A 21,489-nucleotide genomic window follows, 5' to 3' on the forward strand; every position below is an offset into this window, starting at 1 on the left:
GGCTCCCCGCGGGCTCCACTCCGCGCCGCGCTCGGGCCGCCTCAGCCGCCCCCGCGCATGGCGCCGAGCCCCCCAGCCGCGGGCTCCCCTCCGCGGGGCGGCGGCGGCGCAGACCCCCTGCCCGGCGCCCCTCGGCGCCCCCGGCGCGGCGGGAGCCGAGCGCCCTCTCCGGGCGGGGCGGCGCCGGGCGCCCCGGCAGCCGTGGCCGCGGGCCGGGCGGGCGCGGGAGGTGGGGTCCCGCGGGCCGCCCCTGCCTCCGCGCCGCCTCCCGCCCAGCGCCAGCGCCAGCCCCAGCCCCAGCGCGGTGCCGGCGGCCTGCCCGCGCCCTCCCCGGCCGGCTCCGGCTGGGGCTCGCGGCTGCCATTGGCTTAGCGGCCCCATCCGGGCACTTGGCGCAGCGCTGCTGCTCAGCCCGATCGTCCCAATATGGCGGAGGTGAGCGGGGAAAGCGGGCTGGGCGCCGGGGTTCGGCCGGCTCCCCGCGGGGCCCCGGCGGCGCCGGCCCGCCCGCGCCCGCCTCGCCATCCCCGTGAGGCGCCGCCGGGGCGGACGCGGCGGCGGCGGGGGCCGGCGGGGCGGCGGGGGGCCGGCGGCGGCGCCCGCGCCGGGGCAGCGGGAGCCTGCGCGACTAGGCCGCACGGCGGGCTGCGCGCAGCGCGGTGCCGGGTTCGCAGCCCGCGGGCGGCCGACAGGCCGCGGCCCGGCGCCGAGGGGGGCGCGGCCGCCGCGCCGGGCCCGGGGGGCGCGGGACGGGCAGCGGCGGCGGCGCCGCAGCGCGGGCGAGGGAGAAACGCCCGGCGGGAGGGAGGAGGAGCGAGCCCGGGCGGGGAGCGGGCGAGAGGCGGCGGCCGGTCCCGCTCCCTCCGGCGCTCGCTGCCCCGTCACGTCCCGGCCGGGCCGCGGAGCGGAGCGGGGGGCCGGGCCGGGCCGGGGCGGCGGCGCCGGGGGCTTTCTCGGGGGAGGGGAGCGGCGGGCGGGCGGCGAGAGGGAGCAGGAGCGGGGCGGAGGGCGGCGGGGAGCGGGGCCGCCCGCCCGCCGGCGGCGCGGGGCGCGGGCGGAGCGCTGGGGGCGGCGGGCAGCGAGCGGGGCCCGGCGCGGCGGCGCGGGCCCGCCGGGGCGCGGCGGCCGCGGGCTGGGGCGGCTGCCGGGCCGCGGCCCCCGGCCCTCACCCCCTCTGCTCTCCCCCCTGCAGGCGTCCTTCGGGAGCTCGAGCCCAGGTTGGTCCTCGCCCGCCGCTGCCCAGCACCTCCGCGCCCGCACGCCGCTTGCTCCTTCCTGCTCCTTTGCAAAGTTATCCCCTCCTGCCTAGTAGCTTTTTAAGTACTTCGTACTCACGTAAATAACTCCAGGCTGCCTGTTTTTTAAAAGAAAGAGATGTGTGTTGAGGAGGTCTTCCAATAGCTCCTGTCGCTCGAAACCATACACACAAGAACAAAGTTTCTGTAGCACTTTTAAGCCAGCATCTCAGTAAAGCCGTGTAGTGTGGAGAGAGGCCTCTTTTGTTACTGATAGCTACAGGCTTGTGTAAAATTCTGGCTTCTTGATAATGTCATATACATATATACACATATATACACACATATGCACATAATAAGTATCTAGCGGTAATCTCATATTTATTTCTATGTGTGTGTATACACGCATACACAAAAGATTACTGTAAAACAGTTGATAGTTCTTTAAAAACTGTAGGATCAGGATGTAATATCTAACACTAGAAAAATTCAAGGTGTAAATGTAATTATTGTAATTGCAGTAGTATTATCAACTACGTTGAGAGCTCTGCGCTCTATAATGTGAATAGCATGTGAATAAAAAGCGTTTTTGTCCTGAATGTTTCCCTGTGGTACTGTGAACTTTCACAGTATTGTTTTAAGCAAGCTAAAATGGACAAAGTTTACCTTTGTTTCCTGTATATAAGGAATACACTTAGCATAAGTGCTAAAAATTAAGCTTTAAGACTCAGAAGTGTTAGTGTATGTGTCTCTTCGAAAGTTAGAAGTACTGTGAAGAAGGATACTGCTTTTTTTTTGCCTTTTTTTTCTGTTTTAAGAGAAAGAACTTTGTAGATATTTCCTTGATGCTCGGAAGATCTCATATGGAAATAATACTTAAGAATCCTTTTCTTTGCTACTTGTAAGCCAAACATTGCAATAGAGCACTACTATGTAAGAACTAGAAAGGGAAACCAGAAGTGAAAGAGAAATACGCTAATCTGTTTATTTTCTCCATCCTGAAAGCCATAAGAAAGTGAACATGAAAACAAAACACACTGTTATTTTGATAATTTTGACTTGAGAACACCAACTTTGAAGTGCAGAATATTTGCATCTTTAAAACTTGTAGAATGTAATGATAACCTTCCCAACAGGTGATAAAATTCGCTTAAAATAAGCACTCTTTTGGATGACTTGTGAGTAGCTCTTGAGTAATGAAAAAGTGTTAGACTACAGAGCTGTCACAATAACTTGTTAATTATTGTGATCCATAACCACGGTTTTGTTATTTCTGTTTTTTCCTCTGTTTTGCTTGAGGCTCTGCTATGTTTGTTCTTCCTTTCTTGATCAAGTACCAGAGTTAAATTAGTTTTAGTAATTTAGTCTCACAAATGAGATATTTTAATCCACAGTGGGTCTCACTATTATTTCCTTGGTATTAGGAAACTGATTCAGAACCCATTAGCTGTTTACCAGTGGAAAGGTATACTAGTTATCGTAGCTGTAAATCATATAAATGTAATCAAAGGCTACAAATCACAGTCTCTGATTTATGAGGCACAGTTGATGTGCTTGCAGTATTTGAAATCTTGTGACGTATACTTTTTTACCTTAGTAATGATTTCAGTGATGTTTTGGACACTCGTTTTATTCAGTGAAATTTAATTTGGGATGGTACTTTCTGAAACTTTATTTCAGTTGTTTACTTATCTCTTCAAAGTACTGTGTACAGCAAGAGAGAAAGTTGCACCTATTTGCTACTTAAAAATACAAAAACAGAAGGTCACCTAAAACAGCTATGTTTGTTAGGTAGATAGAAATTTGTTACCGTGACTCCACTGAGATTCTTGACCCTGTATGTAAAAGAATGCACATAACATTTTTTACTGCAATGCAGTTTCATGTGTTGGTGTAGAAAAAAATGACTCAAATTAGTTTTTTTTGATAGTTGGCTCTTTATCCTCTGAGGATCATGACTTTGACCCTTCTGCTGAAATGCTGGTACATGATTATGATGATGAGCGAACTCTCGAAGAAGAGGAAATGATGGAAGAAAGCAAAAATTTCAGCTCTGAAATCGAAGATTTAGAAAAGGTAGGAGTGATTTACCTTCTCCTGAATGTTTGTATGTGTTGTATCTGTTTCAATGAAAGCCTGCTCTTGAAATTGTGTTGCATAATGCCGTTTCTGCAAAATGCCTTTGCAGCTTGTTTAGAAAAAAAAGTCAGGTTTAATCAGGATATAGTAGTGCATCCTCACAAAAAGGCTGAATTTAGCTTCTGAAAGCTATTAGTATTATGTTCATTTTAAATCCTTCCTTTTCATTTAATAAGGCTTTCACTCTTGAACAGAAATTATAGAAGTTGGTTTGAGAGTTATATTATCTAATATCAATTCTTAGCACTTCTGATTTTAATAAATTGAAATGAAGTTAAAATTATATGTTGTAAATACTATTAAATGACAGCTGGCTTTGTTTCATTCTATTGTTCAGTCTCTGTTTTTTCCAATTTGAAAACAAACAGTCCTGTTTTAAGCATGATGGATAACATTCATTTGCATAAATGGTGGTTCTCAGTCTCAGTTTCATGAATTTGGCATTTGATGGGTGTGCAAAATGACCAACATGCTCTTTGGCTTCTCCTGTTCTATTTTACGCTCTTTAATTACTTGTTTTTCCTGTTAAACCCCTTTTTCCTCCATGCCAGTGCATCTCCCGTTTTAAACACCCATTGAATGCTAAACACCCACAAATTGATGTTAGTTATGTTACTGTTCAATGACCCACTTACCTTACTCAGCATAACTGCAGATTTTGGTCAAGAAACTTCCAGGAAAGTGTAATTTCTAGCATCAAATCTGGAGTTGTTTGTATATTCAATGTAAAATATATATTCTAAATGTGGAATTGATGGTGCTTGTACTACTAGATTTTTGTCCTGATACCTTCCTCTTTACAATTATGTTTTTGCTGGTATGAGCTTGCAATTATAATTGTGAAGCAGTTTGCCAACTCTAGTGGTTAAAATAGAGTTATTACTCCACAAAATGATCTTATTGCTTCAGTAATACAAGGAAGAAGAACTGAGAGCCACTCATCTTAAACACTTTATTACTTTAGGTCCCGATCCTGGAAAGACTTGGACATGAGTTTACGTTTACCTATTGTGAAAAGTCTTTGCAGGACTAAGACCTAGCTGACTAAAGAAAACAAGTAATTTAATCAGTATATGAGTTCAACAAGAAATTTTTAAAGGTAATACAACTTTTAAAGGTATAAATATTGGAAATATTTCTAATTCTTTCATGGCTTGGATCAGGTAACACAAAAATCTTCAGGGTTTGCTGTTTTGTTAATTTGTGGTAAGAGATATAGTATGGTGACATTTAATAAAAGGGGTTGATCAAAAGCTGTTGGAAAAGCAAATTATAAGCAAAGTAATTGCCTTGATTTTTACCTTCTGTATCATTAGCTGTCTTTCTCATATTACCTTCCCAGCAGTCCTTATAAATATATTGTGCAGGAGATGGAAAGGAGGAATAAAAAGTTGCTGTAACAGTTTGCTTTTGTGGTTTTTTTGAATGCACACTTGCAGTTGTTACTACGTGGGACTAAAGTATTCCAGTTTTTCTGCAGTTCTTGGTTGTAGAGGGGTTATTACATTTCTGTATTTTCTATCTTGAAGATATTTATCTATTTATATATCTTCTATCTTGAAGGAACATGGGTAAATCACTTATGCTGTATAACATGAATCAGATAATGAGCAAATTTTCAAATAAAAAGCTAAACTGTAATTGATTAGCTTTGAAAAAGTCTTGTTCATTTGTTTATCCAGTAAACAATTTTCTTCAATAGCCTGGCAGGACCTCACTGTATGCCAGGACACATGGTTATGAATTATTTTGGTCATGTGCCTGAAAATAGTTAAAAATTGTAATGAAGTTTTCTGCTTTCAATTAGGCTTTTTTTTGTTTTTCACTTTTGTCTTTCAAAATGCATCTTATCCTCTTAGGCCTGAACTGTTTACAAGTATTTGGCATAATGTTGAAACATTTGTAAATCCTCTTGTATTAGGAAGGAAACATGCCATTGGAAGATTTACTGGCATTCTATGGCTATGAACCCACGATTCCAGTTATGGCAGGTTCCAGTGCCGATAGCTCTCCAAGTGAACTTGCAGATGAACTTCCAGATATGACTCTAGATAAAGTAAGTCAGAAGCATTTTTCCCTGTATTACAGCTTAAAAGCAGAAGCCCATGTGACCTCAAATTATGTTTCACTGTCTCTTGATGTTACAAAATACATATCTTTGATGCTTTGAATATACAGTCGAGAATAACTGTATTGTTCTGAATTCATTCTTCTTCAAGGACATTGAGAATCTGATTCTAAATATACTTATTGCACTTACAAATACATAACAACTTCAGTTGCACTATATTACTACAGTCTTTCAAAGCACATCTAAGGAACTTAATATGTTTCTTTAAAAAAACAGAAATGGGGTTTTTCTGAAAGAGTTCTACATCGTATTTTAATGTATGCAGACTCCAGAAATTATAGCGGTTCTGGCTTCCCACATGCATGTCATGCGTGAAAACTTATGTAGATAACTTGAAAATGTACTCTTGAATGCTTTGGAATGTTCCTTTCAAATACATATTGTTTGGAAAGTTCTTGACTTTGGGGGACAAGAGAGAGATTATTTTATCTACAGAGACTGCATGTATTGCATTGCTGATATAAAAACCTGAAACTTCATTATTTTTGTGTGTGTGATTTGCAGGCTGATTTTAAATTCTGAGACTTACCTGATTTTTGGCTATAAGACATATGCAGCTAGTAGTTTGGATTATAAAATCTGTAGGTATTAAATATATCTGGTTTTTTTCTTTACTTTCTGTAAGTATGATGTAATGGTAAACTCTGCAGAAAGCAGGGTATAATGATGGCTCTGCACATCTGATTCTTATTAGGATTCACAATTGTGTTGAGGCTACAAAAATGTAGTCGGCTTGTTGTCCAATACAGTTCTTTCCCTCCCTAACCTCTATGCAAAGGAGTTCAAACATGTTGGCTAATGGAGAAAGTGTGCCTTTTTTCTTCTTCTTTTTTTTTTTTTTAAATCTACAGAAACTTCATTTTTGTGTGATTTGGGAAGATAACAAGTTGTCTGTTACCTGTAATTGTCTTCTCTGCAAATGTCAAATGTTTACAACTACTCTTGGCCCTCTCCCCCACCCCTTAATTTAGGGGCATAACAATCTGTTATGGTTTTGATAGATCTGTGACGCAGAGTGCGACAGGTCTCTAAGTTTTGAAGCAATTTCCACTGGCATCTTTCATTAGAGGCAATTGGAGGAACCTTTGAGATTGATGATTGCAGATGTTACTTCTTGTATGTTTTATTTTAATAGAAGAGGAGGGGAAAATAAAGAACCCCTGTGTTCAGCTCTGAAATGAATGGCTATATTTGTTCTCAGATTTAAGAGGAGTAAACTAGCTTTTTAATTAGGGGAGTACAGACTGAAATTAGTTTTAGTAAAATAATTCATTTTAATTAATGGGACTTACGATTTGCTGAATTGAAATGCATACTAGTTTATGCTTAATAGTAATTCTGAGGCTTTGTTTTTTGGTTTAATGATACAGGAGGAAATAGCCAAAGACCTCTTGTCGGGTGATGATGAAGAAACACAATCCTCTGCTGATGACTTGACACCATCAGTTACTTCACACGAGGCTACAGACTTCTTTCCTCGACCGTTAAGATGTAGGAAACCTTATGTTATAATAGAACTCAGTGCAATCTTATATAACTTTTTAGCTTAAAATACCAAAGGAACAGAATGCTGCTGACTTTACTGGGAGTTGAGGAATAGTGCTTTGCAAGATATTCTCGTGGATGTTGTCTTTGGTTGGTATTACTGATTACCTAAAAGACCTATATTTTTGGTTCTGTGATCAAAACAAAAATACAGTTAATATCTCTACAAATACAATAGCTTTCCATAGTTAGTAGGTAATGTGTTGAGGAACACACTCTATGATTTTAGATATGTTACTGAATGACAGGAGTATGTAACCATTCTTTTAAATTAGTGTTCCTCTACTAAAATTATTGCTGCTATTTTTAAGCCAGTGGTTCCTCCATTCAGTCTGAGGACATAAATTGGTCTGTAATTTCTCCTTGGTATTATTTCCCTTTGCACATACAACACTGTTCCATCAGACCTCATTGTGGTATTATATGGGATTGGGCCCATGAACCCAAGGCCACCAAAGTTTCACTGCCCATAGAGCTATTATGGGCAAGATCTGAGAACCAGGAGTACAGTTATCCAGCTTGGGCCAGGTATTCCTTGTTGCCTATTGCAGTTGCTTAGGTCAGTGGTGTCCTGGAATTAGAGCAGTACAGAGGACTTTGTAATGGTTTTAATTTGAAAAGTATCTTGAGCCATTTCTATTAGTTCTTCATCCCTCTAGAGAAGAGGGGTGATAGAGGGGATATGCTACCTGAGTCATCTCCAGTTGCAGTCTTTTCCATGCTGCTGATTATGTAGCGTAAGACATTCACATAGATAGAGAGATACAAAACCCTTAAAAATGGTAATGTCCTTTTTTTTTTCTTAAGCAAAACCCAAACTTGCTGGCACTCAAATATTGCTTGTGAACTGTTGATGAACATGACACTGAAAATGTGGCAGCTTCATGGAAAAAAATTGATTAGACCCTCATCTTGCTGAGGACTAAGGTTATCTTTGTTTTCTGCTATCATAGTTTTCTATTAGGATGTTACTCTTTCTCTATTAGAACCCTTGATTGGACATTTTAAAATTGAATATTCACTATTTCAGGGAGAAAAATGTCAGTTCTCTGTGCTGTTGCCAATTTCATCTTTTCTTCTAGCCCTGTTAGTTTCTCTGATACTAAGATAACATTAAGTTGCAAGATAAATGTTTATAACATTTAATTTACGTTATCTTATTAAACTTGGATTAATTGGAAAATATAGTTGCATATGATTATCCAGGCATGTTATTAGATACAGCATTCATGTTAGCTTCTGGCCTGCTACTTTTAACAGCAAAAAGGGGTAGACCTGTTATTGTAGGAGTGACTACAGCAGAACAGCATCAGTTCACACAATCTAGAATATTGTTTCTGGTGTTGACCATTCTGGTTAGTCATAAGGAAGAAGTTAAAATTGCAGCTATCCTCGTGAGTGTCTTATTATTGAAGTTTGAGAATACAGAATAACTTTAATCTTATCATAACCATAGATTCCATTTTATTAAGGATTATAAATCTGTAAAAATAGTTACTTCAGAACCCGATACCACAGCATTCCAGAGATTAAAATATGAATTACTCTCTGAAGTACTGTCTTAAGTTACTTGGAGTGTTCTGGTGTCTTTCTTTACAAGGGGAGGAAAAAAATAAAGTAAAGAGGAGTAAGCAGTTGGCTGTATTTTGCTTGATGCATTTTGTACATCTCTGCTGTATCTTCATGTTGAGGCAGTCTTGTTTAAAAGAATGTTTTGAATGTTTATTAAAGTCTCTGATAAAGGTTTTGTTAGGCAGTAAATACTTGCCTTCAACGTTACTTTCTTTGTGATTAGCTGGGGCAAAATCATAGCCATGCTACTTTTCTGTTCTCTTATACCTTTTCTGTAAGGTGTAAGCTTTTATTGAGAAAAATTGATGAAGAAAAGTTGTCTTATTTCCTTTCGACTGTGAGAAATACAGTAGACTGTCTCAGTTGCAGTGGTGATAAATGTTTCAATTCTGCAGTATGTAAATAGCAGTACTTTCTGACTTCATGCTATAGTTTGATAGAAATGTAGATTAACAGATTCTTGATCAGTGTTTCCTTGAATAAAAGCAGGTGCTCCTTTCAAAAGTAAAAAAAAGAATTTAACAATTCTTTTTAGTTCTGTGATTGACTGAAAATTCTTCCTAGCTAAAAACCTACTTCTTTATATGTCTGAAGCAAACACTACGTGTGATGGAGATAAGGAATCAGATGGTGAAGATGTAGAGGCGGACAATGGCAATTCATCTGAAGATTTGAGAAAGGTAATAACTATTTCTACAAAAAAGTTAAAATAAAAACTTTACTATAAATCTTATTTTTTCTTAATAATACACATTGTACCTTAATTCTAGAATTCTGTGCTGAGTGCTGTGTTATATGGCAATTTTTTAATGTTTCCATGCATTAAATATTGAGCTGATAGCTTTGTTTTTGTTACCTCTTCAGGAAATAATGGTTGGTTCACAGTATCAGGCTGAAATTCCACCTTACCTTGGCAGATACAATGATGATGAAAAGGGTGAGTTCTTAACTGTGCTAAGGGCATGCTTTAAGTTGAAAAATCTTCAAAACAGTATTTTTCTTTGCTTGCTTTTTGGCAAGCCTAACTTGTATAGGTTACAGAACAAATGTGAAGAACATAAAGAAATAAACTGTTTTAAAATTCTATAGCACAAGCAGAAGGTGCAAGTCCTGTGATATATTTTATGTTTTATAAAGTACAATGTTATAAGTATGATGTTATTCCTGTGTAAATTTGGGTTAAAAATGCAGTTGTGGTAGGGTGGGGAAAAAAGGGCTTTTATTAAGAGTTTTATTATGTATCTTTAAAAATCTTCACTGTGAGGAAAAGCATAGCACGTACAGCTGTGGAATTCAAAAAGTAGATACTGAAAGAAATTTGCTTGTGAGTGGAACCAGCCATGAAATTAAGGAACAATTTTGGAGATATGTTTTTAAACAAAGGGCATTCTTTTTTTCTGCAAGTTTTCAACATTCTCTAAATTACTTGTTTTCAAACTGTAATGTTTTATAAGAATATTATTTTAGTCAAACATATAAAGTCTTTACACCATTATCCACTGCTTTTCAAATAACAATCCTTTGCAATAGGGAAGAGCAAAGTTTAGTATGGAGGTGCAAGCATTAGCAACGTGAACATCTCTTGTGTTGCATAAAAGATATAGGGGAATTTGCTGTTTTCTGAGATTCAAGCTTGATGCTTACCAGTCGTAAGAGAGAGAGGATTAAACCAGCATTTATCTGGATAGTCCTGTAAGTATTTGCATTTTTTGGCCTTTCCTTGGCCAAGAGAGAGAGAAGGGCCAATAGCCAGAAGATGAGCAAGAAGGGCTTAACTGACAACTTTGTCTGGAATGAAGTGGTGCTAGAGAAAACCAGTGAGAGTGTTGTCCACTGGCGTGGCCAAGAACAAATAGGTAACTGCTAGCTGGGAGAGCCTGAGCAGTTCCTATTGAGAATATCAGATATGGATTCCAACAAGAAGTGCTGAGTTGTCTTGTTTGATAAAGGAAGTTGAAACTGAGCTTCAGGAGTGCTCGGAGAGGTTGGACCTCACTAAGTGAGTGGAGGTACTGTGCATACTGGGATAAACAGGCTTTGGGATTTTAGAACTACTTGGCAGTAATTGAGAAATCATACCCTTCTATGTAATGGTGATTCTGTGAAAGCTTCTTTTGTACTCCATGAAGAGCTGGTGATGGCAAACAGAGGTTTTATGTTTGCTATGTACTCCCAGCTACTAGAATTGTCCTAGATGGCAGTCTGATCTTCTATAAACCTTACCCTTGTAATGCTTCTATCTGAAAGCTTTTCCTGTTCTTAAGCCATAACAGCACTTTTTGAGGAAGCATAATTTTATTCCTCACTTTTGACTGATTCTCTTCATCTCTTGTGTTGTAACAGCCATTATGATTATTGTGTGTGTTGAACTGATAACTCTCTAATTTTGTATTGCTAATTTTTTATTGCTAGTGGTACATGAAGGATCATGTGTAATGCTAATCACATCTATTGATCAGAGTAAAGTTTGATCTAGAATTTAAATGCGTGTGTAGACTGACAAAGGTCCATGCCAACGCTTGTGTATTTCCAATTTATTGTCTTTCAGATATGCTACTTAAGAGATCCACATGTGATTTCAGTGTACTTTGAAGCAGGAATATAAATCCTGATAGCTTGTAAAATCTGTAATGTAGCCCATAAGGCTAGCTGTTAATGACCAGAAAAAGAAATCATAATATTGATATCTAGATATCCGCTCTGTTTTGGCAAAAACTAGATTTTCCACTGAGTTCTGGCAAATTTTAGCTGAGAATGACCAGTTAGAAGAAAAAGGAGAGAGGTGGCTGACATGTAATGTTTGAAGTATCAAAGTAACATCCTACTCTGTTACTGCGAACTATAGCTTATTTGTTAAAAACAGGTGAATAAAACTGAGTGGTTTTGCTAGTTTGTTTATATGAAGATGATGTGCACATACACATAATTCAACTTGAATTACCTAGCTGTCAACAAATTGATTGTCTGTAAAGACTCTGTCTTTAGGGCTCAGTCCCTTATCTCCTCCTAATGGAACCTGAATCTCTTCACCATACCACACTGCAGGGTCTGCCTCTTAACTCAGGCTTCTGGGGAAAAAGTGAGCTGCAATTTACAAGTAGCAAGATGGTGTTTGATTTGACTACTTCTGTGTTCCTGTTTTTTGTCTTTGTGAAATGGCTTTTTTATGTTACAGTCTTAAAAATGTCATACCTGACGTTAATAGATTTCTCTTTTAATAGCCTATGAACATGAAGACCATTTACTTTGGAAACCTGATGTGATCTCAGAAAGTAAAGTTAAGGAATACCTTTTCGAAACCTCTTTAAGAACAGGAAATGAGAAAATGATTGGCAGAATTCCTGAAGGAATACATACACGGGACAATGAACAAGTATGTTTTGTATCCTGCTCCATTTGTGACACATTGGTTTGTAATTAGCATGTGTTCTTTTTCTTTGGTTGTATTGTAAAGGCAGCCGTATTCGACTTTCTTTTTTTTTTTTTTTTTAATTAGATGTTAATGGGGCCAGGGTCTTATTTGTAATTTTAAGCCTGTGCTTAAGCTTATGAGTATTTGAACATTGGCAGCATTGGGGTCTGTTCTTGGCATTGCCAAGTTCTTAACAAATCCAACTTTTTAAATAATTGCATATAATATTTTAAATTTCCTTAAACCTTTTCTCAACTTTTGGACGGTTTTCCTTTTGCTTATTTTTTAAACTTTCATCATATATAATGATAAATTATCTATTTTGACATGAGGCATACTGCCTGCAAGGCTAGTTTCAGAAGTTTAGACTGGATATTTGCAAACCTTGACTCTTTAAAAAGACTTTCTTCTATTTTGTAGGCACTCTATGAACTTCTCAAAAGTAGCCATAATGTTAAAGAAGCAATTGAGAGATACTGCTCAAATGGAAAGGCATCCCAGGGTAAGAGAGAGAATACCTGATTTTTCAGAAATGTGTGTTTGAAATAATAAATTTGTGTAGAAAAACTAAAATGAGAACTAGAATGACAAGCTTGTCCCTTTGCATGATGCCTTTGGCACAAATTAAATATATTCTAACTGTTTGCCAGCTGGAAATTCCTGCTAAAGAAACTTGCAACTTGTATAAAGGTTGCAGGATCTGCTTTTATACCTTTTATCCCCTCCTTTCTTCCACTGCTGTTGTGAGAACTGGGATAGATGGCACAGATGGAGGAGCGAGAGAGGGGAGCCATGACTTTGCTCCCACAAGGCAGTTCTCATCCACATTAGAGTACTTCTCACATTAGAGTACTTTTTGAGATCATAGTCAGTTATAATCTAGCAACATTTGTACCAGAATCAGGAGAACATAGATGCATATATAAATGAGCCCGACTTTCTACCTCACCGCACAGATACTGCAGTGTGCTGTTGGTACATTGTGTTACTCCAGCCTAAACTGGTTCTTCATATAGTTCTGTAGATCTTGGATAAAGTGAGGAGAGCTCTGTTTGAATTTACAATGGAAAATGAACTTCCATCCTGTCTCTAACTTTGTTACTTCTTAAAATGAAAAACAGAGTTTACCATTTAGCAAAGATGAGTTTTTGTCCAATGTTTTAACATATGTGTTGCATAAAGCTGAAGTGAACTGTGAGCCCTGGTAGAAATAGTTAGTGTAGCAGATACTACTTAGAACTGGATCCAAAGGACACTTGAGTGCTTACTAGTTAGGGGCTGTCAAAGCTAAGTATCTATGGTACTGCTGAAGGGGACAATAAGGAGTAGCAGAATGGTGTTCCAGAAAGCTCTTGTGTGAGAAGAGATTGCATAGAGCCAAACAATAAAGAAATCCCAGTCGCAAGGCTATGTCTGAAATCCCACACCCCTTTGAGATAGAGATTCCCGGTTCAGGACCAAAAAGTACCTCTATCCATTTGTGGTTCAGAGCCCCGAATTCTGTCCTGAGGACTAATACTTGCACTTCAAAAAAAAAAAAAAAAAAAAAAAATCAAATGGGTCTTACAATATTCTAGTTAAAATGGTAAGGGATGATAATGCTTTCAGTGCCTGTCTTTTAGGGTAACCATTGTGCTATGATCTACTCTACCCACTTAAGTTCAGTGCTGTTCTCAAACTGAGAGTTCAAATCCACATCTCAAGAGAATTTCTTAACTGTGAGACTTTACACGGGGATCCGCTCTTCTCTTTGAAGCTGGGGAACTCTATAGAAAGGAGTGCAAAATTAATGGGGTGAGAAAGAAAATGGTTTTGTAGCCGAGTGATTATCATCCTCATCTGGGAGCAGAAAGGTCTTCATTCCAGTATCCACTTCCAGAAATGTTTTGAAATGTTGTGGGTTTTTTCCCCCATTGACTTTAAATGTCAGCTAAACAGAAACTTTTTTTATCACCACTATGAATTTAAGGTGACTGAAATATCCCTCCTTTGTTATATCCAGATGCAAAGCTATAATCAAGGTAGGAAAGCTAGAATAGTTGAGATGAAACTGACCTTTTCATATAATTTGAACTGCTTTGTCATAAAACATGTTATGAAATGCTGCAGCCATGCAATAAATCAGTCCCTTGTTTGATTCTTTTTTTTTAGTGTTTTTAATTGTAAAACTGAAATTCAATTTTAGAAACTGTAGGCTTTGTAAAAAATTAAAACAGGTTGCTGCTTTACTCTCTTTTTCCAACAACCATTGTTCTTTGTATCCTCTGTAAGAAGAGATACTTCAGAAAAATAATCTTCTTGATATCTTGATGCTTTTTTCCAAATCTTGGATTTTTGTTGACAAGCTTCTTTAAAAAGAAATAGGAAATGAATGCTTCTAAATGCCCTTTGGCCTTGCCCATCAAAGGTGTTATAAAGACTTACAAGTAAGAGATCATGATTTCTAAACAAGAATGTTAAATTTTAAGTACAGTATCTGTGCGGTAGGGTAGAGAACGTGGTTCTGAATAACTGATCTATTGGTTTTTTACAGTACATTTGAATTTTCATGCATTAGTAGCATAAATATTTTATTCTGCTTCTCTAAAAGGTTAGCTGGTGAAAATAAGTTTATTGTATTACTTTTGTCTAGAAGAGATGACAGCATGGACAGAAGAAGAATGCAGAAGCTTTGAACATGCACTTCTGATTTATGGAAAAGACTTTCATCTCATACAGAAAAACAAGGTAAGTGGTTTACAGTTAGTGGAAGAATTGGTAGATGATGTAATGGTGAAAATCTGTTAAAGCAATACACGTGTCAGAAGCCATGCAGAAAAGTGAAAAAAGAACCAGCATATTACAACCAACTTGTCATTTTTGTGCTAATTTTATCTCAGGTGTCATTGGAAAAGAGAAGGGTTGCAAGATGAGTCAATATATTATCTCTGAAATCTGCTTGTGTATATATTACTACCATTTATGAATTTGTATTATAATTTAGTTTAAAAGTCCTCCTCTCCTAGCAGTAGTGTATAGTATTTGCATACAATGGCTGTGGAAGGGAAAAATAGATCTTTATGTGACCCGTTTTTGCCATAGTCACCAGAAAGGTGTAATTCTGCAGAAACAGACTTATACCTGTATTCCCAGAATAAAAAGTGCTGTAGTCATCTGTCAGTAGTCTGGTTTCTAGCTAGTGAAGGAGTTCTAATCTTAATCTGGATTGCTTCTGATTGACTCTCTTCCATTTGAAGAATAGGGATTGTGTTCTTCATCAAAAATATGTATCATTTGGTATAGTTGACAATTTGTTTAAATAGATGTTTACAAACTTTCTGTATGTTTCCTTTACCTTTTGGTACCATCTTGAGTTTTTTCTTTAGGAGACTAGCCTTTTTGTCATATTTTAGGTAATGTTTAATAGGGTTGTGGCTGCTGTTGGAACAAAAGTCAGCTAATTCTACCCAATAGTTGGCTGAACCCATCTTAAGGCAAACGTTTGGGTAGTTCCAATTTTAAATGGAACTTGCTAATAAACAGTAATTCAGCAGAGATGCCAATAAAGGACTTATAAATACTTTTTTACAACGTGCGACAAAGCACATGAGTTGATGTATCTGTCACAATGGACCAGAATTTGTCTAGGGAATCCAGTGGGTTTTTGCTGAGAAGGTAAAATGTCAGAAAGCTTGGGGAAAGATCTTTTTTATTGACAGTTTCTGGTACCCAGGACGGGCTGATGTCAGTTCTGTATGGAAGACATCAGTTAGAGGAGAGCTAGTGCATGGAGAAGTTAAATGAGATGCCTCTTTATCGCTGGTACTACAGTGTGTCAGCTGGGACTTCGGATACTAGGTGGTGCCTGTGTACATCAGTTCATTTCCTCCCTGTCTAGTATATTTGCGTCTCAAACTAGCGAGGTTCTTTACTATCCCAAGGCATTTGGGGCTTGCCTCTGATGCTTCTATGAGTTTGATCAAACTCTTAACATAAGTGTAGTTTACTGCCAGACTATATCTGAATATAGTTGCATATTCTAGCTTATAATAAAACATATGCTAGAACTATGGGCTGTTGATGATCTGAAATATATCTGGACATAATGATGGATATGTTTCATAAGGATGTAGTAATGGTTTGTTGTCTAAGAATCTGACTTTGCACAGTAATTTCTGTTTTGGGGAAAGAAACAAATAGTTAATGTAGATTAAATTATACCTGCTCACAAGACTACGATTTTGTTTTGTTGTTTAGATCATTTACTGTTGTGCAGATTTGTTATCAAAACTTCAGCAGTTCCTAACTTTACCGGGAAAAAAAAGCATTTAATTCCTGCTTTATTTCTCTTGGGTTATTGATTTGTTGAGTCTCTTCCTTCTTAAGAGAGTGTCTGTTGTGTGGTATAAAATTATGTAGGTTGTGAACTGAAATGCTTCATGTGTAGATACAGTTTTAATCTATCTTTTACATAAGACTGAAGTTAGTACAGTAGAAGAGATATAATACATACTTGAAACTGTAGATCTCTTTAAAATTTCGTAACCAAATTGGCGTTTTCCAGATCCTAGAATAGTAAAACTAACAATATTATAGGAACATGGGGAATGGGGAGATGACAAAACATAAGTCTTTGCATTGATTTTTGTCCATTCTTCTTGCCTTCCTTTAGGTAAGAACCAGAACAGTTGCTGAGTGTGTGGCTTTTTACTACATGTGGAAAAAGTCAGAACGTTATGATTACTTTGCTCAGCAAACAAGATTTGGAAAGAAGAGATACAACCATCATCCAGGAGTCACGTAAGTATAAAGTTCTTGGAATATATGTTTCCTGCTGTAAATTGTGAATATAGAAGATTATGTTTCTCTTCCCAACGTTGCAATATAATGTTGCAATGGCAGTGGCAACTCAAATCCATCTTCGTTTTAGACCTTGTTTTCGTGTTAAACAGTCCATTATAAATGTAACGTCCTTCTAGGGACTACATGGATCGCTTGGTAGATGAAGCAGAAGCGCATGGTGGAGCAGTACACTCTTCAGCCTTAACCTCTAATAATAGAACAGAGTCCATCCCTGATCAGCAGCTAAGCATTCTGAACTCTATCACTGCCAATGAGTTGACAGGTAAATCAAGAAAAAAAAATTAAGTGTAAGGTAATATCTTTTTTGTTGTAACTATATAAGTAACTTTTATTTACGTTTGTGTTCATCTTTTTTTTGCAGCATTGACCAATAGTGTAGCTACAGTCTGCCACACTTCTGATGTGAACTGCCTGGATGATGCCTTTCCTCCTATGGACAGCTTACCCCGAGCACCAGTTAATCATGTGCCTGTTGGAACGGAAGAATTGCTTAACTTGCCAAGCAATGGTGAAAGTGATTGTTTTAATTTATTTGAGACTGGCTTTTATCATTCGGAGCTTAACCCAATGAACATGTGCAGTGAGGAGTCAGAAAGACCTGCAAAGAGATTGAAAATGGGGATTGCTGTCCCAGAATCTTTCATGAATGATGTCTCTGTAAATAACCTTGGTGTGGACTTTGAGAACCACACACATCATATTACCAGTGCCAAAATGGCTGTCTCAGTAGCTGACTTCAGCAGTCTATCTGCAAATGAGACAAATGGTTTTATCAACACCCACACTCTACACCAACATACCGCTCTTCACTCAGAATGACTCTGCGGAGAACTAAACCAACAGTGGGTACTTTATGCAGTAGTAGTAAACTTGATGCGAGCTATCAAGTTTGCTTAGTCTTTCACTGGAAGTTTGAACTTTATGACATCAGTGATGTCTTTGTATGTATAGAACTATATCTTGATTTATCAAGAGTGATTTCTTTTTTCAGTCCATAAATGTGGAAATGTCATATGATGTTCGGCAGAGTTTGGACTAAGAGAACTCTGTGGTGCAGCTTTAAGCTCTGCTTCGATTTTTTTTTAAAGCCTGTAGACAGAGGCCACCATTTCAAAACCAGCACAGAAGTTCTGAACTGATTGGAGTGGCTTTTTAGTCTAAGTTACTTTTGCCGTAACAGATGCAGTGGAATAACAATGTTTACAGGTACCAATCCTGATCCCTGCTCAATGTAGCATTTCTTTTTTTTTTTAATAAAGGCAGGGATGGGTTTCTTTAATTTAAACTGCACAAACATACAAGGATGTTTTTTAAATGGAACCTTCTCTCATGTGATACTAAACTAGAGCACTTCAGTTTACAAAACAGCAAGTTCATCTTGGTGGAAGCTAGCACAAGGGACTTAAAATGAGTAAAGTATGAAGACCTACACTTGGATGCTGTTGCAAAATTAAGGCCATGGCTACCTTACACGGAAGTAATTATTACTGCCAGAGGTGTCTGTGTACTTCAAACTTACTGGCTTAAACAGATGCATTTTAGCCTGTTGTATTCTGATGGGTTTGTCCACAACTTTGAAGAGTAATGTAATTGTGTAACTTAACTTTTCCTGAGGCAGCTGATGTTGTATAAAACTACAGTCTGCACAGCTTAGGATTTACCACTAAATGGTTTACATCTTGGAAGACATCTTAAATTGTTTGGAGCACTGCAGTTCAAAGTGTTACGGTTTTGAGGGACTGTCTAGTTTAGAAGTAGTAGAACCTTGAAGTATATATTTGAAAGTTTTTCTTTAGTGTGGATTGCATTTGCTTGTTTTGGCAAGTAATTGACTCAAAAATGGCACTTCTCTACCCTGGTGGAATATGAAATGACAACAGTGAAAATGTTTCCCATGACAGTAACTATTTAACTTCTGTAAATTTTTGTTCTGAACACTGAGTGCAATTTAGCCATTCACAAAGTTTCTGTCTTGAAACGAATTGTTCTAATTCTTCTGGAAGTGTCAAACCAAACATAGTATTGGCTTGTAATATGTTCTCGTAGCATACAACTTGCAGGGTTTTTTAGTAAGAAACTGCAATTTATTTCAGTAGGATTATGCCTTTCCCTCCACACTTTTCTTTGCACTGTTCATATCACAAATCTAATTGCCACTAACTTGTTTTCATTAACTAAATGATTAAGTTTGACTGCATTGTTGATATTTGTAATAATTGCTTCAAGGTTATGCTGAGTAATTAGAAAGTAGTAACTTTAATATTTGAAAGGGAAGAGGGTATTTATTATGCATACTGTGAACTGCATTGACATCCTGAGTTTTGGATGCAGCGTATGGAGTTTTCTTTAAAGCATTGTAATGAAGATTGCTTTGAAGTGTTTACGCAATAGCACATTTACCATATTAAAAAAAAAAATAGTTTAGCACAGTGGACAAAAGTAGACATAATTGTGTAATCAATTCTTAACTTATACATCTGAAGTATGTAAATCTAGTAAGTACACAGTAAATAATGGGTAGCCTTGGCCCTGTGTTGTACTCTGACATTTTTAGCCAAGTTGTCAGCTTCTTGTTGCTGTGTTTTGTGCTGAACTTTGTACCTTGTTTCTTTTGTTTATGAATCAACACATTTTCTGTAATTTTGTAAAATACTGGCCATAATCCTTCATTGTTATACATTCAAGTTTAACTATGGGTTTACAGTGAGTGGCTGGTCTGTATAAAAATTCATTATACAAAGATGACTGAATGCTTATACCAGTTGCACTTAAATGAACATGCCCATTCTCATTAGCTGATGCAGTAATATATTCAGTTTATCTATGCATTGCTGGGATCTTAATGTAGACAGAGACTTGTCTAAGGTTTGGGTTGTCAGCAAGTTGAATGGACACTTTAGTTATTTAATAAAGACTTTTGACCAAAATTCAGAAAATGATATGAGAGAAAAATGAATTCCGGCTAGTCTAATAGATTTTTAAATGCTGATCTTATTTAGCCTGTTGGCTAGCTAGCTGGTATCGTTTACTTTTAATTCCTTGTTAAAATGAGGCAATAATTTGCAAGATTTTGTAAATATGTAAATTCTTCATATCTTTTTAGATATCTATTTCAATATTTTCTGACTACTTCTGTGTATAGTTACATTTTTGTGCATGCTTGATGTGACATTCATAAATTTGTACCACTATGACTTTATCCATGTAAAATAGCTATTTATTGAAATTTTTCTTTTAAAAGCTGGACTTACTTATTTTTCTCTCAGTTTAAACATTTAAATGGAGAACTTGTTACTGTTTATTAAAAGAATTGCGTTTTGAAAGTCAGCATGAAGATAACTGAATTGTAACATATGAAGAAATATTGCCTTGGTTCTTAGATGGTGAAGCACAATTCTTATAACAAACTGTGATGAATTCTTTGTCCTTTGCCACACTTTTTCTTCATACAGACAAACCAAAAATCCATAATGGGCAATTGCAGTGTTGGTAAATGTATCCTTTTTATGTACAGGGAATCTGAAGAGGATAGCTGATTCATTTAGAAGTGTAACTGGTGCTGTGATTATAGCAATACTTTTACTTTTGTTAGTCATACATCATCTTCTCATGCTAGATCTTTAAATGTTTAGTTTTCCTCTTGTCATGGTCAAACTGCTGAATTTACTTGAAGGATGTACAATACTGTTTGAAGAATACTAAATTGTGTACAATTAGGTCAATGAATTGTGCAATTATTTCCTGTTTTTAAGTTTTAAAACTGAGAGTCAAAAATGTATGAAAATGTCAGATCCAGTAGAACATAGCGATACTACTTAATTTAACCAAAGTCTCTAGTGAATATTTCAGCTTTGAATGTAAACTAATGGATAAACTGACCAACAGGGACACTATTTTGCCCAGCATTACAAGCACATTGTCTACAGACGGGGAAACTAAATACAGTAATTTATAAAATAATGACAAGGTTACTATTTTTTTTATTCCTATTTTTCATTGAAAGAAGGAAAATACTATCAGTTGTAAAATACAGTAGGTATGGTTATAGTCCTCTTAATAAAACAGAGATTCCAGTTATTCTCAGTTCAAAGCAAGTACCCTGTGCATAACAACAGATTTAGTGACAATCGGAACAAGTTTTAGTATCAGATGTTCAAGAGGAAGTCGCTATTGTTGCATTGGTTTTAATATTTGTACATAAACACTGATTTTTTTGAGCATTATTTTGTATTTGTTGTACTTTAATACCTGGTGTACAGTTCCAGAAATAAATGTCTGGAAACCTTTCTTCACTTGTGAAGCTTTTCATGCATCTGCACCATGTTTACTGCTTCATTTTCAGAATTATTTAGCAGTAACTCTGAACACCTTTTAAGATGCTCCAGGGAACACTAAACTGCACACTACCATTCTACCTAAGGTTACAGAGGGAGGAGTGAAAACGCAAGTAGTATGTACATAGATAAAGCTAGTAATGATTTCCCTCAAACAGTATGGCTTAAGCATAGCAAGGGCTTAGATGAGGTTTAAAAGTAGCTTCAGAGTAACTAATCACTGCAGTATAATGCAGTATCCAAGCCACGTGGTAAGCTCGGGGGGGCGACTAATGCTCC

General features: G+C 38.2%; 1 protein-coding gene across 5 annotated transcripts; it reads left to right on the forward strand.

Moving 5' to 3' along the window:
- Positions 1 to 338: 338 nt before the first annotated feature.
- LOC112995763 (mesoderm induction early response protein 3) lies at positions 339 to 21,163 on the forward strand. 5 transcript variants are annotated; one of them, XM_064500644.1, is made up of 13 exons: positions 339 to 435; positions 1,193 to 1,217; positions 3,166 to 3,311; positions 5,296 to 5,430; positions 6,876 to 6,996; positions 9,217 to 9,302; positions 9,487 to 9,559; positions 11,844 to 11,995; positions 12,455 to 12,536; positions 14,667 to 14,761; positions 16,686 to 16,813; positions 16,993 to 17,138; positions 17,238 to 21,163. In XM_064500644.1, the coding sequence occupies exons 1-13, from the start codon at positions 427 to 429 to the stop codon at positions 17,693 to 17,695; spliced, it is 1,656 nt and encodes a 551-aa protein (XP_064356714.1). In that variant the 5' UTR covers positions 339 to 426; the 3' UTR covers positions 17,696 to 21,163. The 5 variants fall into 5 exon arrangements, with proteins under 5 accessions (XP_064356714.1, XP_064356715.1, XP_064356716.1 ...); XM_064500645.1 differs by having other exon boundaries at positions 14,670 to 14,761; XM_064500646.1 differs by lacking the exon at positions 1,193 to 1,217 and having other exon boundaries at positions 351 to 435.
- Positions 21,164 to 21,489: the final 326 nt, after the last annotated feature.

Source organism: Dromaius novaehollandiae, chromosome W, assembly GCF_036370855.1.
Source record: "Dromaius novaehollandiae isolate bDroNov1 chromosome W, bDroNov1.hap1, whole genome shotgun sequence".
Taxonomy (NCBI): domain Eukaryota; kingdom Metazoa; phylum Chordata; class Aves; order Casuariiformes; family Dromaiidae; genus Dromaius; species Dromaius novaehollandiae.